General features: G+C 38.5%; 1 protein-coding gene across 1 annotated transcript in view; it reads left to right on the top strand.

Moving 5' to 3' along the window:
- Ube3d (ubiquitin protein ligase E3D) overlaps positions 1-19,104 on the top strand; it is a 136,719-nt gene that overhangs the window by 90,428 nt on the left and 27,187 nt on the right. The window contains 3 exon segments of the mRNA XM_087188114.1: positions 451-593; positions 1,000-1,055; positions 1,057-1,244. Coding sequence (XP_087044240.1) covers positions 451-593; positions 1,000-1,055; positions 1,057-1,134 — 277 coding nt within the window. The 3' untranslated portion in view covers positions 1,135-1,244.

Here is a 19,104-nt window from a genome sequence, read left to right on the forward strand (position 1 = left end):
GTTGAGGCTGTTATGAGATTTTTTTTTTTTTTGACAAAAGATCCTGTCACTTTTAAAAGTTTGGAAATCACTGAACTAGATGTTTCATACAGGTCTCCCTGGCTCAGAAACAGTTTGTACATCTGTACAATGGAGATAACAGTACTTCCTTTGCTTAGGTTGTCTGGGCTTGAACAAGGAATTCCATGTAGAACAGAGCATATTGAACATAGGATGCATTCTGTGTTAGCCATTAATCGCTCTCAGCCTGAAAATTGCCTAATCTCATACACTTTATACCAACAGCACTATAAAAATACCTCGGACTTTAATTCATGAATTTTTAATGTATTTTATTTCTACTTGTACACTTTTTAAAATTCTACAACTAAAAGTCTTTCTTATTATATCAAATTTTAAAAATAAATATGGTAGTACATTTATGAAAGTTAACCTGTCAGTGTGTTCTAGGCTTGCCAGTTTGTGGGAAAGTGACATCAGCGTTCACTCTTTGACCCTGCCCTCTGCAACCTGCCTGGAACTGCTGTTGATACTATCAAGGAGCAATGCCATGCTGCCTCCATCCCTTCGCCAAATGAATTCCTTTCAGGTAAGTAATGGCTCCATTAGTACAGTGTGCTTTCTCGGTTTTACTTGTAATTGTTTTTATTAAGTCCTGTTTTTCACAAGAAGTAGATAGCTCATAGAAACACATGGTTCCAGATGGTAGTAGTAATAATAATGCATGCATTGCTTTGTCTCTTTTCAAGTAAGTGAACACTTGGAGGCTTGGAACTGAGTAGGGAATTGTCTAGCAGTGGCAGAACCCACAGCTCTCTAACTCCAGGGCTTGATCTCTCACCCTCCATGTTTCCCGCTTGTGAGGGAAATATCAAGAAGATCTAGCAAAGATACTTATAAGTACCACTTCTTTCCTCCCAGCTTTGCTTTAGGACAAGGATGTTCAACTATTGTTAAAGGCTTTGCTACTGTTATCTTAAAGTCAAATTGCCAGTTGAGTCTTCAACCTGGGTGATGTCCTTCCTGCTTTCAGCACTATTTCTCTGTCTCTTCTCAGACTTTTTTCTCAGCACTCTGCACTCCAGATGTTTAATTGTACTCCTGGTACAACTTGGTGCTGCTGATACAAACTGACCAACAGGAAGATTGTTTCCCTGTTGAGACAATTAATTGTCACATACAGTAGCAGATGAGAATTGAGATGTTAACTGATGCCTTGAGTTGTGGCCCTATAGTTACGAAAAGTAAGTGAACACATGTATGACTTATGACAATGGAAAAATATAAGTACTTAGATTGTAGAGGGAATACCACATGCATTCCTGAGAAATTAGGAAACATGGGTTGTTTCTGTCTCTGGAGGGTTGCTGGTGTATCTTAATTTCAGGAGCAGTATATATTACTTGGTATACCTTTATTACATGATAAAGATTTTCTTATAAATTGTATCTCAAAATTAAGCAGCTCCTCCAATTTCATCTATATCCATATTCTTAATGGAAATCTGTTACATTGTCTCTGTGATTTGCTTCTTTTGAGCCTTGGGCACTGATGCAATATTTGTCTTTGGCCATCGCATTCTTATTTGTATTTGTTGGTGTTATCCAGTCAACTTTAACCTAGACTCTCAAAGGGGCCATAAAGAACACCTCCTCATTTGTAGGAGAGGAAACTTGAGGTCCAAAGAGATGGAGTGTGTTGAACACCTTGTGGACTAGAGACCAAACTGCTCTCACCAGGCCTGAACCAGGGTTGTTCCACCTGTAGTTGTGTTGAAGTAGAAAGTGTGTGAATATGGGAGAGGCAGGTTGTGTATACTGGGTATGTCTACACACACACCTTTATTTTGCAATAATGTATAATTCTTTATTTGTATACTGCCTTGAACTAGAAATGATTTAAAATTCTATATCAGTCTATGTTCTAAATTTTGCTCAGTGGTTTAACATTGAATAACATAAAAGATTATATGTAACCACAAGCTTTTATGGAGTGAGATTATGAGAAGCTTAGCACTGGTTATTTTGGGGGAATGAAGCTGGATGACATTTTTTATTTCCCTCCCTCTCTCCTGTACTGTTTGAAATTTTTATGCTATCAGTGAGTGAGGAGCAAGAGAAATGACTCTGACTTCTAGAATTTTGTGGTATACTGGGGGAGAGAGAATGGTCTTGCATTTGTGACATAAATCAAGAATAATTTTATTGCATAGTAACCTCAACATAAATCTTAAAAAGATTAAAGGTAAAAGAGAAATCTAAACCAAGTGTGAGGGATTTGAGAGGAGGACCAATCTGTATTTCTTCTCCAGGAGACAAAGGAGGCCTTGCTCTGTTTAAGGATATCATCATGGTCCCATGTAACAAAGTGCATGAAAGTCTGTCCTGCTGTTGGTGGCATTAGTATGTTCTCATCTTTTTTTTTTTTTTTGTACCAGGGATCAAACTCAGGACCTTGCACTTACAAGGCAGGTGGCAGCACCACTGAGTTAAATCCCCAGCCCTGTTCTCATCATTTTTAATCAGAGTAGCTCTTGGAGTCATCTGGGTTTTAATTGCTTAATGTCCCTCTCTCGGTGATTACATTCCATCTGGTTTCAGTCTGTTTGCTGAATGTTATTGTCAGGAGTACATACACTTACCTGACTTCGAAGGTAAAGAGAAACTTGTCAGAATCCTGTGAATAGTGTCTGCTGAAGTTTTGTCCCTGCCATTACCTCCGGAAAGATGTTTTCTTATCAGGAACATTTCAGGAGTTGGCTTCTCTGTGTAGGTCTTCACTTCAGATAAAGGATCAGTGAAAATGTGGAAGGTGTCTGTCAGGCTTAGAAGGAAATGCTCTGCCTTTTCATCTTTGTAACACCCACTTAGTCATTCAGTATAATTGTAGGGAGTGGGGCCCATAAGTTTGTCTATATTTGAGATTTATTTTTTAATTGGAAACTTGCTTTCATACATATATTTTAAAAGCTATTTTGGCAGGAGCTGTAAAATAGTAGAATGACACTTGTTACAGATACCATCTTTACATTTCCAATTCTCTTACCTTCCAGATGAGGCCGTCACTGTGAACAGCACTTCTTTTTCTGTAAAACTATTATTTTAGGATTCAGGTAACACTCCTGCTTGAATTATCACTGCCAAATCCCAAAAGGAAGGGTTTATCTTATTAATGAGAGTTATTAACATATATGAAATTCTGCCTTCTTAAATTATACTGTAACATTTCTCTGAGGCCAACAGGGATATCTTTTGGTGATAGTGTCATAATTTTAGCTTCCATTCTGTTACAGTACCATAATATCCCTAGTGTGATTTTCAGCAAACAATGTGGGATTTAGTTGAGAACCACTGACATATTGCTAAGCACATACTTACTATAGTTGTATGGCCCCAAGAACAGGGATGGTTTTAATCATTCCTTATGTCACTCCCTACTTGAAATTCTTACGTGGCCTTGTATTGCAATGAAAATAAAATCCAAACTCCTTACCTTGGCTGTAAGCTTGGGCCACATCTACCCTGCCTCTCCTTCTGACCTCATCTCTTGTGGTTGCCCCCTCTCATTCAGCTTACTCCAGTCACCCTGACTTGCCATATTTTTCCCTCCAAATTAGAACCTGGTTCTGGCCATTACTTTGTGTACCAGGTCTTCCCATGCCTGGTTCCTCCTTGTCTTTCAGGTCTCAGCTCAGGTGTCTCTACCCCTCAGACACCTAATTTGACTCCCTCACTAAGTTTCCTTCTCCCCATCACCATTACTTTATAATCTCATCTTGGTTTTTTTGTTTGTTTCTTTTTTAGGACATTTCACTATTTGAAATGATTTTATTTATTCATTTGTCTTTTTCCTCTACTAAAATGTATGTTGAGTGAAAAGGGGAATATCTGTTTTTCAATATTATATCACCTGAACTTAGTGCCTGGATATAGGAAGCGGTTAATAAATACTGGATTAGTACATGGTTGCACAAGTAAAATGCAAATTGGCATGACCACAGGATACTCTAGAAATCTAAAAGACTGAGCTAGAAGGAAGCTGAGGCATGAATAGTAAAAATTCAGGGTCAGAAGCAGCAACCCTTTTTCTGCTGGAACTGCTGGAACAGGGCTGGAGTAAAAGTAAAGTATGGATTTGAGATTTGTCAATAAATTTGAGCACAGATATGTATCTGAATTGAAATTTCAACCTAGATCTTTGTATGAATAAGAATTGAAGAAGAGTTTAACCCTTAGAAAGAGCTGGCAACATTCAAACCAGCAGAGTGACCAGTATACAGTCCTGGGCTCCTGGTGGATATTGTAGACTATAAAAGGGAAAATGGGAATGATGTCCAAGGTACCAGAAACTGAGGTTGAGGATTTTGAAGGGCTCCTGTATAGTAGGCAAGTTGAATCCTGCTGCTGTCATTATTGCTGCTACTTTATTTCACTCTGCATGCTTCAGAACACTGGAGTGATATACCACAGGCCATTTCCATCTCTGTGTTGATGGGCAGTGCCAGCTCCTAACCTGAAGTTCTGTGATATTAGCTTTAAATCTGATAAGATGTCTGGATATTGTAACTAGTAAGTGGAGGGACGTGAGGTACAAAGCTTAACTCCAGAACTTCCCATTCTTAACCACTTAGTAATATTTCCTCTTTTACTAAGTTTGGTTAACTATATTATATTTTTTAAACTACAAGACTCTTTAGGGCCATTCATGTCCTTAAAAGACAGTGTGACCCTAATACTTGAGAAATATAGGAAATATTAATTGCTAGGTATACTTGGTAGCAGGGATAATTTTAGTTTGTTTTTTAAATTTTATTGGTACATTTTAGGTATACAATATAATGACATTCATCATTGGACATTTGTACCTTTATATAATCTATCTTGGTTCTTATTTTTTCCCGATTCCCCTGCCCTCCCTTCAACCCCTCCACCCCTCCCTATTTACAAAGACTTTGTTTCCATTTTTCCCTTTTCTCATATTAATTCCATTCCCTTATTTCCTTTCCTGTACCCCTCCCACTTCCCCTTCCCCTTCCCCTTTGGACCTTTTCTTCCTATTTCACATTATCTATTATTCCTTTAGATCCTTATTTACACTTTCAGTTTCTCACACCAGAGAAACTATTTGGTATTTACTCACGTGTGTCCTATTTATTTCACTTAAGAGTATCACCTCAATGTGCATCCATTTAGCTATAAATGTCTCTAATTTCTCATTCTTTATGGCTGAGTAGTACTCTTTTATTTTTTTAAAATACCACATTTTCTTTATCCAGTCTCCAGTTGATGGGCAACTGGGTTGTTTACAAGTTTTAGCTATTACACACTGTGCCGCTATGAACGTGGATGAGCATATATCACTGTGGTATGATTCTTTTAATTCTTTGGGGAAGATACCCAGCAGGGGAATAGCTGGGTCAAATGGATTTCGAGTCCTAGTTCTTTGAGGCATCTCCATACTGATTTCCAAAGTGGTTGCACCAGTCTACACTCCCACCAACGGTGGAGAAGTGTTCCTTTTTCCAGCCAGCATTTGTTATTGGTTGATTTCGTGATAGCAGCCATTTTGCTTTGTTTTTTAAGACAAGGTCTTGCCATGTAGTTCAGGCTGGCCTTAACCTCACTATGTAGCCCAGGCTGGCCTCGAATTTGTGGTGATCCTCTTGCCTCAGCCTCCTGAGTGGTGAGATTACACCACCACTACGGGCTACAAGGATACTTTTTCTAGTGGCATTTTATGGGATTAATATTCTGCAGAACATAGATGGGGAGACACTGTCCTATCTCTCAAGATTTGGATGACCAAGGCAGAGCAGAGCACTCTTCTACTCATTTTTTGGTGGCAGTTTTGCCCATTTCCACAGTTTCACAGACCAGGTGTCAGAAGGATACCATTTCTTCCTTTAGTGACTTGATGGCTCTCCTTCTGGTCAGGACCACTTTGGTCAGATTGGAACAGTAGGAAGATCTGCCTTTGGCATTCCTTGGTGCACACTGAATCAGGCCAAAAGCCTAAGCAGACCTCTGGATGAGCTTTACTTTCCCACTCTGCACTTGTTCCCAGTCTATTTCAGTTGGGCCTTATCAGCCCGAAACACTGTGTACCCAGGTAGTAACGTGGCAGAAGTTCTGCTAATAGATTGAGACATCTGGTTAAACTCTGCCTTCCTTCTAATCTATAGCTTGACTCCCACTGAGAATGCTCCAGATGACTTGTTGGTGGAATCTGGGAGATACTGTCAGGGTATTCTATGGCCGAAGTCCAAGGGCTGAGGAAACTTTTCTGTTTGTTCTCACACCTTGCCTCATTAACTCCAGCTTTACCTAGCTGTTCCAGGCCACCCAGACGCTGTGGATGGAACTTGCAAGGACACAGAGCCCCAGAATTGAAACTTTTTTATGCTCTTGAGGTGGATTGTTTCAGTCTACAACAATTTAGAATTTTTTTTTTTTTTTTTTGTCCTGGGGATTGAACTCAGGTACTTGCGCTTGCACTCCAGGCGGCGAAACCTCTGAGCTAAATCCCCAGCCCTATATTTAGAATGTTTTCACAAACAGTAACCTTTTAAAAATCCTCACATTAACTCTCACTTGAAAAGTAAAGACAGTAATATGGCCAAGATTATCTATATATATACATGTAGGGCAGTATTTTAAATCTTGGTATAGATCTTATGATTCAGTTATTTGTTCCACCTCATGAGAGCCATATCAGAAAAAAATGCCAGTAGGGCCGGGGATTTAGCACGGTGGTTTCAGCACCTGCCTCGCAAGTACAAGGTCCCAAGTTCGATCCCTGGTACCAAAAAGAAAAAAGAAAAAAAATGCCAGATGATCTTCTTTGATACTCATGGGTCCTGTGCATCTTCTTTATGCTATCTGGGTGCAGCATAATTAATGTCCTGTTTAGAGAACCACAACACTCGAACATGGGAGCAACATGACATTCTCAAGCACTGTGGATCCTGGCAAACAAATTTCCCTTTGCTGAATTATAGCTTTATGAATACAGGGTATGATTAAAAGATATGGTGAATATTTTAAATTTTTTTGTTATAGTTAAAATTTTATTACAATTCCAAAAAATATTATACTAAAAGAAACATTAACATTAATCCCCTCAAAATACCCCCCCAAACTTACTTATCTTATAATTCTTACCATTTTACAGAAGTTTCCTTTCCTGAATATCTTTGGTTACACTTTCATGACGGCCTTGATGTCCTGAATCAATTCAAAATGTTTACTTTTCATAGTCATTTTGACTCTGGGGAAGAGCCAGAAGCCACAAGGTGCCAGATGTGGTAAATAAGTGAATAAGGACATGCTGTGATGTTTTTAAAAAGTTTGCCTTTGTGTTGCATGACACTTGGGAGAGTATTCACTGTATTTCTGGTTACACCTCATAAAGACACTCGCTAAGAGGACTTCTGGAACTGCTTCCGAAAGTAGTGAGAACAGTGCCATAAATGTGTTTGAAGGAAGGGAGAGTATTTTGAGGGGGATTAATGACAATGTGTCTTTTACTGATATAATTTTTTAAACACTCATTGCATGTTTTCAGTCACCCTTGTATGCTAGGTGGTGTAATAATATAGTGAAAATATGTGGAAAAGAAACAAGTGTTATGGACTTTTCTATTACCACTAGATAGTTAGAGGTGGCCAGAAACTATACACTGTTCCATGTGGAAGATGAAGCTGCTAAAGTATTTTGATTGGACTCTGCTATACTATTCTTAAGCAGGAAGCTGATTAAGTCACTTGTATGTAGCTTGATTTTCATTGAATTGCATTTGTCCCATAATGTAAAAATCATACATTCAACTCAGTTATTTAGAAATTAATCATTTTATAAGTTACTTTTCCCCTATTAATATTTGTATCAAGAGAAGAAGAAAACAAAATAAGATAAGAAAATCTGGTTTAGTCATTTTGCCACTTGTTGACATGGTGAAAAAAACTTTGATGATATTGAAATTTGAAGTAATGGTTTAAACTTAACTTATTTAAAAAAGATATATAATAGCTAGGCAAAGGCTTGGGAATTTTATGGATAAGTAGCAAAAGTGGGCTAAAGAAAAGAGGAAGCAAAAGTCTTTACACCCTTTTTTCTGTATACTTTTACACTACGTAAATGTCCTCATAGGACCATACAGGCCATGCTCATTTTTGGGTAAATTATAGCTATTTTAAGTCTTAAAATAACATTTCTCCTGTTTATAAAAGATAACCCCTTTATAGTAAAAGTGGAAAAATATAGAAAAATGTGAAGAAAATTGAAAGCACTGGGAATAACCAGTATTGACATTTTAGAGTGTTATGGTTTGTATCTAGATGTCCCCCACAAAGCCTCATGCGGTCATAGATGGGGCTTTTTCAGAGATGGCTGAACCTAGAGTGTGCTATACTGGGATTAAGGGTGTGTGATTACTAAATCAGTCCACTTTTGGCTCGGCACTGCCCTAATCCCAGTAGCCTAGATAGAGTATAGAAGGGGCAGAAAGAAGTTGCTAAGGTCCTTTGCTTGCTAGCTTTTGCAGTCTCCTGCCTGCCTTGAACTGTTTTCTCCTCTGTAATGCCCCTCTGCGAGGCTACCCTGCCTTGGAGCCAGCCAATTATAAACTGAAACTTCTACAAATTCTGAGCTAAATAAACTTTTCCCCTTTAACTTTGGGTGTTGGGTATTTTTGTCTCAGCAATGAGAAAAAAGTAACTAAGACACAGAGTAATTCATTTTAGTATTTTTAGTCTGTGCTTTTAAACACATACGCTCGTGCACACACACACACATTTTAGTTTAAAATTTGCCTCACTGAAGATACTAAGACTAAGTTACTAGCTGTTTTCTGCTCCCTCCTTCACTTATCTTCTGACATGAAGCCAGTCTTCCCAGAGATTGTCAGGAGCCCTGAGAACTTTATACATGTAGGTCTTGTTACTGGATGAGAATGGATGAGGAGGGAAGCTGGGAGCAGTTCCACATGTCCAGTAATCAGAAGCTGCTGCAGAAGTAATCAGGTGGCAGATAGATAGACCTGCTCAAAGATGGGCAGTCATTTGCCAGAATACACTGTCTGCTCAGATCTTGTGGTCATCCACATGAGCATCCCAGGAAGCTGAGACGGAAGTAATGTTGTACTCTCAGGTCCCCATATTCATTATCTTCTTTCTTTCCTGCTAAGCCTTTGTCCACTGTGGGCAAAGATAATCTGGAGTTGGTTGTTAGTCATTATATTTAGGGAATCCAGTCTCAAAGGTAGCGATTACTGCTCTATTTTCAGTCTCTTCTCAAAACATTTCTGAGAATTACCTCAGCAATTTGGGTGTGAACCATGTTGCTGTCCTCATTCCTTTTTGCTCTCCAGGACATTTTGTGGGTTGAGGAAATAAGCAACGATTAGCTGAATACTGTTCTCTTTCCTATTGTTCCTTCCTCTTGCTTCCTTTCATAGTGGACTCTACTGTTTTGCCATACTCTAGAAAAGGCAGGAAGGACAAAGACAGGGAGAAAGCCTAAGCTAAGTGGTCATTTAGCTGGTCCATATAGCTTGCCAGGCTCCCACCACACACTCTGCTCTTCAGGCATTTCTGTCCCTTCCAAGGTCCTGAGGTTGTAGGCAAAGCTGGCCATTATCCAGTCCTCCTGTAGCATGTGATAGTGGAGCTCTGATGGAGGTACCTTGACCTTGAAGCAGGAATGAAGTGTAGCCTACTAAGCCCATAATTATGGCTCTTGTTTTGTTTGTTTTTCATAAATTAACTTTTTCTTCCTGATTCTCAAAAAATACACACTTAGAACAGAAAATGTGGCATATTTGTCATTAGAAAAACAGTATTGCTTTTCACTTCTAACTTAAAAATATAGGATCTTAAAGTTGAACCAGCTGCTCCCTAGGCCATTTCAGTGTACTTGGCCTTCTCCCTTCAGGGCATATTCAGTAACAAAGGCCTAGTATTAGGGCCCAGCTGGCTGTAGTCAGCCTTTGTTACCTGGGAGCATCATGCCTCTGTACCTCAGTAGCCAGAACTCTGAAATAGGTGTGGGGAGGACTAGAGGACATGACATGATTACAATTCAGATTTCTGAGTGGCAGCTGGGAGATTCTGATTCAATAACTCTGGAGTAAGAGCCCAGGAATCTACAGTGTACCAAACATCCGAAGTACTTCTAATAAAGATTATTTAAGAAGCAAACTGTGAGAAACACTTTTATAATGATAGAATATATCCCTATCAAAGTGAAAAATGAAAAATTTATTTTCATAGTTATAAACCTTGTCACTAGCTCAGTTTAATTATTTTCCTCTTTGCTGTTCCTTAACATGATCCCTAACTAATTGAATCATTGTCATAAAGTTCTTGTTTTTCTTCCCTCCCTTTCTTCTACCATAATTTATACCCTTTTACACTCAGTGCTTTCTAGAATGCAGGTACTAGTTACCTCTGTAACTCATCTTTCTGCCATTCAGGCTCAACATCCAGCAGCGTCCCTGTAACTTCTCTTGGGGATATGCAGCCTCTGCTGCCCTTTTCCTCCTCCTCACAGCAAGTCTGGTGTGTTGGGGCAGTTGCTTGTGCTGATACAGGACAAGCAAGGTCTAGTCTTAGATCTGACCTGGTCTAGTCAGTTAAGTTCTATGGGTTCTGATTTCTTTATCTGTGCCATAAAAGAGTTGGGTTAGAAGTATAGACACAGAGAGTTAATTTGTCTAGCCCCATTTGTTTCTGATTTATTTACCCAGGCTGAGTAATATAAATCTATTGTTTAAAAGAAATAGGTTATTTCTTCTGAGTGAACATCTTAAAAGCGGTTAATTGAAGAAAAACGTAGATAAAGCCAGGTTGTATTTGTGTAATGCATGCATGCCTGTGTGTGTGTGTGTGTGTGTGTTCCAAGAGAAGGAGTTGGTGTCACAAGACCTCTCCAACAACCACAAGAAGGGGTTAAGAATGATGGGATTAGGATGTTGTTGCCTTTTAACTTTTTCTGCCTGTGAAACCTAGGTCACTTCATGCAGAGACAACAAAAGGAGAACACCATCAGATGGGCTGAGAAAAGGGATGAAACTTGGAATGTCTTCTGACTTTCCTATCTCCCTTCTTCCTCTTCCTTCCCTGAACTCCTTCAGGGCTTCCACTTTCAGTCTCACCCTTTCTTTTTGACTCTAGATCCTGGTCCACATTGAAACATTTCTGGCTTAGAAATTTCCCAGTGGTTTTGTGTTTGTATTTTATTTATAAGTAACATTAATCAGTGAAAGGTACCGTATCTAAAATGTGAGCATCTTCCATAGCAACCAGCATGGGAAATGGATCATAAAAAGTTAGAAGTTGCTGGGCCAGGGATTTAGCTCAGTGGTTCTGTTGCCTGCCTTGCAAGCGCAAAGACTGGAGTTTGATCCCCAGTACCAAAAAAAAAAAAGTTAGAAGTTTCTGGGTGTGATGGTGTGTGCCTGTAATCCCAGCATTCAGACGACCGAGGCAGGAGAATTGTCAAGAGTTGAAGTTAGAAGTTTTTTTTCTTTTAGAGACAAATTACTTCTCCAAACTTCTTCAGGGTGAGGGCATAAGCTATTACCACTCTGTCCCCTCTTAAGCCCAGATGAATGGACAGAATATACAGATATTGGCACCAGGAGGTTGGGTACAGTTTAGTTTCTTCAGAGAAAGGAGAAGGCTTGAGTGTAGAGGGAAGGGTAGAACAAATTGGAGTTGTCATTGTATTTCGCCTCCTCTCCCTTTCTAACTACAAAAAGCTCTTGCATACCTGGACACAGTGAGATGGTGATTTGTGGCAGTATGAGGCTTTGAATAAGGCTTTTTCCGGGTCACCAGGCCTCCCATATTGTGGGTGGTGGTGGTAGTGAGCATACAGATATGAGTGGCTGGTAACACGAACCAGAAGACTTCATTCTGCCCCCTACACTGGCTGTGTTCAGGCAAGTGGCTTCCTGGTGATGGGTGTTACTTTAGTGAAAAGGCAGCTAAAGATATATTTCTGCTGTTGGAAACAAAGTAGTATCAAGATTGAAATGACTAAACTCAGTTTGCTCATGGAGGGAGCTACTGTGTTGTTCTCTGGAACCTTTCTGGCTAGAGGGGAAAACAGACTAGGAAGGATGCCAGCTTTCAAGGGGATGATGGATTGAAAGGTGAAACTATTCTAAGCCTCAATTGAGAACCTCTAGTAGGCCCTCACCATAATGACTAATCACTTTACTAAAATGAGCAGATTTAGAACACAAAAGGTGTTGAGGGACTAGGCTATAGAAATTGCGAGGATCAAGATTGACAGTATTTTATTGTCCTTTAGGTCCTTTCTCTTGTAGACCTCACATGTGATGCCATGAAGCAAGCCCTGGAGTGGAGGTGGAAAGTCATCTGGGCTCTTACCTTGGTTGTCATGAGACCTGTAAACAATGTGACTGTGAGGCAAGAAATAGGCAGTATAGGGCCAGGGATTTAGCTCAGTGGCTCCCCGCCTGCCTTGCAAGTGCAAGGTCCTGAGTTCAATCCCCAGTACCAAAGAAAAAAAAAAAAGAAAGAAATAGGCAGTATAGCCAGCCTAAGCCTGGTTTTAGGCTCACAATAGATATGATGCATTCTGACTCCTGGAGAACACAAATGTCCTGCTGTCATGTTTCCTTCACATGTTGAAATGAGTCTGGGAAATATGGTCCTACCCTTAGTTTCTTTTTCATAGCTGAAACACACACAATACCATGGGGCATAACTCCAATTTTGTGTTAAAGGTACATTGTTGTGGGTGTATAATACCCACATTTATTCTTTAGAAGATTTCTATTTATGTATTATTAATTTTAATTTTATGAGTTTTATTATATTAAGAATGAGTACTTAACAGAAAAGTTTTTTAAAATACTATTTTTAATATTTATTGCTTATAAAAAGCATCAAAATTTTCTACATTGACTGTTTTTGTTGTACAAAGTCTAAAAAATAACAAGAGATAAATTCCTATTTGAATTATAATGAAAATATAATGCAGATATTGACAACAAAAATAATCTTTACTTCAGTTATCACATCTAAAGCAGTCTTCACACATGACAACACCATGTTTCATACACATGTATCGCTTACATAGACAGTACATGTGTTTTGCTTTCCTGGCCTTTTTGTAGGGGATCCTTGACATCTTGCTGGTCTTGCTGTTTTGTTAGGAGGTTCTTACTATATTATACAATGTGAAGTTAACAGGAACATAAAATATCAGTAAAATAAGTATTAAATTAATATGTATTGCACATTTAGAATAAACATTTTCACATCAGCTGTGTACTTGCTTACAAAGCCTAGAAGATAATGTCAGAAATACATTCTTTTGTGATCTACAATGAAAATACCAATAAAATTCTACAACAAAAATAACCTTTGCTTCAATTGTCACACCCAAGGCATCTTCACACATGACAACTGCATTTTTCATACACACATCTCACAAAGACTGCATGTGTGCTTAGCTTTCCTTTTCTGTTGTGGCAGACTGTTCTTGTCAGCTCTCTCGTCTTCCTGTTTTGTCAGGAACTTCCTGATATATTGTACAGCATGCACTTAGAAGGAAAATAAGATATCTGTAAAAAAAATATCAAATATGTAATGAGTGCTTAGAATAGACATCACATCAGCTGTTCACCTGCATACAAAACCTAAAAGGTAACATCAGAAATAAAAACCTAAGTGAACTACAATGTAAATACAAACAAAAGTCTACTACAGAAATAATCTTTGCTTCAGCTATTGCATCCAAGGCATCTTCATACATGACAGCATACATGTTCCATGTACAAGTTTCACTTACACCAGTAGCATGTATGTTTTGTTTTCTAGTCCTTTTTTGTAGGCACAGTTGACATCTTTTTGGTTTTCCTGTTGTCATAGTAGGTCTTTGTGATATTGCACCTGCTTGTTCATCTGTCAGCTCACCAGTGTGCTCCACAACTTTTTTATGTAGTTCCCTGGGTAGAAACACTTTGTTCTTCCTCTGCTATAAATGATCTCTCATGAGTTCCAGCCCCAATCCTCTAAGAAAATTTCTCCATGATATTTTGCCCTTGTTATTTTCTTTGTAAACTATCAAACTATTTATGCCACATATGTTTAGGATCAAGTAAAACACAACCATTGGCCAACACTGTGTTTCAAGTGACATCACAGTTGCTGCATAGTAACTCATCAACATCTACTCTGCCTTTGGTTTTATTGTAAAAAGTTACCATCTCAGGCTTCAGTTTTGTCGAGGTTTTAGTATAGTTAGAAACAAAGGAGCTGACTCACTCCCTTCCCTACCTTCAACTATGAATGCCACAGCACCCTAATGATTATCCATGCTTCCATAATCCTAAGGCAGGAAGGTTGTGTGAGCCACCTCCCTTCTCTCCATTCAACCATAAACAAAACACTACTCTAATGATTATTCAGGGTTAGGGTTAGACCTAGTGGCTGAGTTCCAGGATAAATTTCCAAATTGAAAATATAATGTCTTTGCATCTACCAGGACATATATTTTTATATGGTATTTTGAAGACTTTTGGCATATACTGCCTACAGTGACCACAAAATGCTTCAAGATGTTCATCAATAGTCATGTATTCAGATAGTGTATAAATTGCTTGACATTTTGAAACAAAACTCTCAATGAGCAGAAAGCAGCCAGATTATCAGTTCTTTTTCTTTCTGGGTGAGTGGTTTTTACAACAAACCTCAGACAATTTTGAAGGAAACCAAATCCCCTCAGTGTCATTGTTATTCTACAAACCTCAAGCTCACACCTGTAAGTCTTTTATATCCATAAGTCTTTTACATTCCTATAATGACCATGAGCAAACCCTGCTAAGTATAGCAGACCTATGAGTGCTTTCAGTTCAGCTAGTGAGGTATCATAATAAAAAAATATTTTTGAGTATGGCTATTGGTGCATAAGAACATTTTACCTGTATTTCATTATTTGTGTATTTCACAACATCTTGTACCATTTTGTCTGTTATAGTCAATTTCCAACATTGAATGTCAGTGCTGGCATTTCATCCAGTAGGTTTCACCCCTGCCAAGATCCTCACTATATTTTTGGACCTAGTTCTAACATTAGATCATTCCATTTGGTTGTGTGACCATTTTGTAGCATTTTGGCTAGAAAAATATGTACTAACATTGCTGTTTTCTTCATCATCTGAATCAGGAAGGTCTTCATGCCCTGTGTCTGTATCAGTCTATTCTTGCTCCATGTCACTGTCACAGGAACTTTGGCTCACATGGCCAGTGTCAGAGTCATCATCATCATCAGTGAACAAGTCACTTGATGATTCTCTTTCAGCATCCTCTAAAACTTGCAGATCTGGTTTTCATGTGCCATTGTACTGAGTTGGGCTACTTCTACCAGAAAAATCAAAAGAAAACTTTTTTTAAAAAAACAAATCTTAAATGCACATATGTTGGTGCTTGGAGCTCCTGTACACAGCTTGGTGTTTGAGTACCAAGTGGGTGAATGCACAATGGGTTCCTGTTTTCCCCAGGCCCAGCTACTGTGAGCCACACCCAGATTCCATTATGGTGCAGTACATGTTTACATAACAGATGAACGGTGTGGGTGTATTTACTACCCCTGATGCTCAGGGAAACATATGCAAAAAATGTTACACAGAGGATTATGTGGGTAAAAATCCCAGTTTGACATTTCTGCACACATGCACACACCTTGCTATTCATCATACCAAGTGGGTAAACAAAGATTGCTTCCTGTATTAGCCAGGCGCAGCTACTGAGACACATAGCCGGCTACTATAATGCTAAAGTACAAATTTTCATTAGGAAAGTATAGTATGTGTTTAACCCAGCATTATGCTCCAGGGGTTGTAAAGAAGGAGGGGTTTATTTTGACTCACAGTTTGTAGAGGTTTCAGTCCATAGTCTGCTGACTTCAAGGAAGGGCCTCATGACAGAGGGGCATGTCAGTGGGAAGGAGAGAGAAGATCAAAGGAGAAGAAAGGGAGATGTGCCTTTCCAGGCCATACTCCCAGGGACACCCCCCCCCCGCCCCACAACCAGGCTATAAACTCTTCAGTGGACTAAGCCACTGATGAGTTTCATACCCCCATGATGCAGTCACCTCCCAATATGCACTATGAGGCTTTGAGGGGAACATTTATAAGCCATAACATACCCTTACCATATTTACTGTTGTTAATATTCTGGCAAAAATTATGTTTCTGTTCTTTCCAAACTTCCTTAACTTCTGACATGAGCCCAAGAAACATGTGCTGTAACTACTTTAGGGCAACCAAGGGTGATACTGTATTCATTGTAGTGTTAGCATTGAGATTTTGACCACCCTGGTGGGCTTTGGCAACCATGCTTGTTTTGACTTGGCCCATATAAGTTCATGTTCTGCCCTTCCTGACATAAGAGTGGAGATACAGTTGATTGGAAAAAAGCGAGTAGTGTCCACCCTTGATTTTTCCCCAAATTCTAGGAAAATAAAAGTAAAGCCAACCATGGTACTCACTTCAACTACGGTCTGTGAGCTCTTCCCATGCTCTGTTCCTGAGGGTATACTTTCATTACTGGTAGTTGCCATTTCTAGGTGATGCCCACTTGAAACTCTCCCAAGTGTACTTTAACCTCAAACCTAAAATGAGTGGGGTTCCTTTGAGTCAATCTCCCTCATGAGTTTTCTCATTAGCCCACTCCTGCTCTGTGAGTGTATTTTCCCTTTCATAAATTTTGCCTTTCTTACTACTTCTGTGTGTCCTGCTCAATTCTTTGTTTAGGACACAAAGAATCTGGATATTGGGTGAGACAGAGACACCTGTCTGGTAGCAGCTAATCTTAAGTCACTACCCTGTCTAGATCCACCCCCCCTTTTGTTTTTACTCCTCTCACTCTAAAATTGACTGATTCTGAATTTCACTAGTTGAAGTGATCTTGTGGGGGTAGCAGAGAAATATTTCTCTACCTTCAGCCATAGGCCTCAAGCATTTAGAATCAACAGTCACTTTCTGTAATTCAGAATTGTATGATTAATCTGTAGTATGCATAGGGGTGCTGGTATATTGTCTGTTGCTGTGGTAGCAAAACTCAGACTAAATTGGAGTAACCACTTAGCAGAGTCATGCCAGTATATACCTTTTCTTTTAGAGCAAAATGTAGTTCTGCATAAAAGATTACATTTGTGCATAGTCCCAGTGTTTCTGGCTCTTTTCCTGCTAGTCTTAAATTATTAAGTTTCCTTCTCATTTCACTTCAGCTCAAAAATCATTTGTAAAGGCAATAAACATTTGAGACATTACATTGTCTGATGAACCATTAGCTGCTTTTATCATGAAGTTCTCCAAATATGCTAATGTTTTAGCACAAATCAGAGCACTGAAAGCAGATGTGTTCTTGGTATTTTTATTTTAAATAGGTGAACTAAATCTACTTATATTTATTTTGATGACTAAAATAGTTGGACTTATATCTACCACTGTTGGGGAGGCAAGGCAGAATTACCTGCCTTTGGCCACCGTATTTTATCTTCTTATTCTTGTCCTCTCTTGTCTTGGTAGTTCTTTCTTTTTCTATTTTAATTTCTCTGCTAGTTTGGAAGAAATTACTTTTAATTTTGTTATATATTAAGTATGTAGTTTTCTAGTAAAGACAGAATTGTTCATAATCTGTACCTTTTTTCAGACACACAGAGACCTTACAATCATGAATTACCTAGTAACCAAATTTTTGTCTCTCACACCACATTTCCCCATTTCTGTGATTTATTATATTTATTTCACTTTAAAGCACAGAAATTAGTTATTAATTTTAAATATTTTTATATTTCTTACTTTATGCATATCAATCATTGGGCTTTGTGGTTTTGTGTTTCTTGTTTTGTTATGTTTGTTTTTGTTTTTGTATCCTACATCCTTTAGTGTTTCTTTCACTGACAACCTGTGACTGTACGCCCTCTTAGTCTTTGTATGTCTCGAAATGTCTTTGTTTTGTTCAGCCCTGAATGATGTGTAAGTGAAGAGCAGATCCTAGACTCCTTTCAAGTTTGAAGGTCTATCACTCACTGCCTCTGCCATCTAATTTTGTTGATAAGACCACTGTTGTAAGACTATTTGCTATTCCTCTGATGATAAACTATCTCGTTTTTTCCCTGTTGGCCTCTAAGATTTTATCTTCATGCTTGATGTACGATACTTCTATGGTGATGTCTAAGTGTACATTTGTTCTGCTCAATACTCTGAAAATACTCCATCTGAGGACTTCTATCTTTAATTAGTTCTAGAAAACTGCCAGCTATTCTATATTAACTTTTCATTATCTGCCTCCCCGTATTTTCTTCTTCTGAACTCCTATTAGGCATATATAGTCTTCAATTCTTCTTGTTTCTGTGTGTTTTGATATAGATATAACTTATAAATTACATACACACAAATTTGTTCATATATGTTATATTTCTATATCTTCTAATTTATTCTTGCTAGATTTTTATCCTCACTTTGTTTTATTTCAGTGGATTTTTTTTTTTTGGTAACAGGGATCAAACTTGGGACCTTGCGCTTGCGAGGCAGGCACTGGAACCACTAAGCTAAATCCCTGGCCCAAATATATGATATGTTTGTGTTTTGGTTTTGGTTTTGGTTTTTTTGGTACAGGGGATCGAACTCAGGACTCAGTGGATATTTTTTATTTCCAAAGTATTAAATTTTTAAAAAATCTTTTTGGGGATACAAAACATAATTTGCTTTAAAGGTTTTTTTTTTACTTTTTTTTTTTTAACTTGTCTGGAACTTTTACTTTTGTGGCTCTCTGACTTATGGTTATATTTCTTAATGTGTCTTGGAATTTGAGTTTGAAAACTCACTTTGTTCAAGTTCTCTTTCTCCTCTACCCCTTCCCACACTTTGCGCCACTCTCTAATGGTTTTGCAGCTACTTTACCCCACCTCTCTAGGCCTCTAGTCCAATATAAAATCCAAAATGATGCATGTTTATTGTGATATTTGGATTGCTAGATCACTCACTGAACCAGCAGAAGGTTGGGTCCAAAGCTTCCTATTTTTCTAGAGGTACAGCTCCATATAAGTCATAACCCCCAGCAAC

The sequence above is a fragment of the Heterocephalus glaber genome, unplaced genomic scaffold (assembly GCF_053883595.1).
Source record: "Heterocephalus glaber isolate CG9 unplaced genomic scaffold, H.glaber_assembly_v1.0 deba00001523, whole genome shotgun sequence".
Lineage (NCBI taxonomy): Eukaryota > Metazoa > Chordata > Mammalia > Rodentia > Bathyergidae > Heterocephalus > Heterocephalus glaber.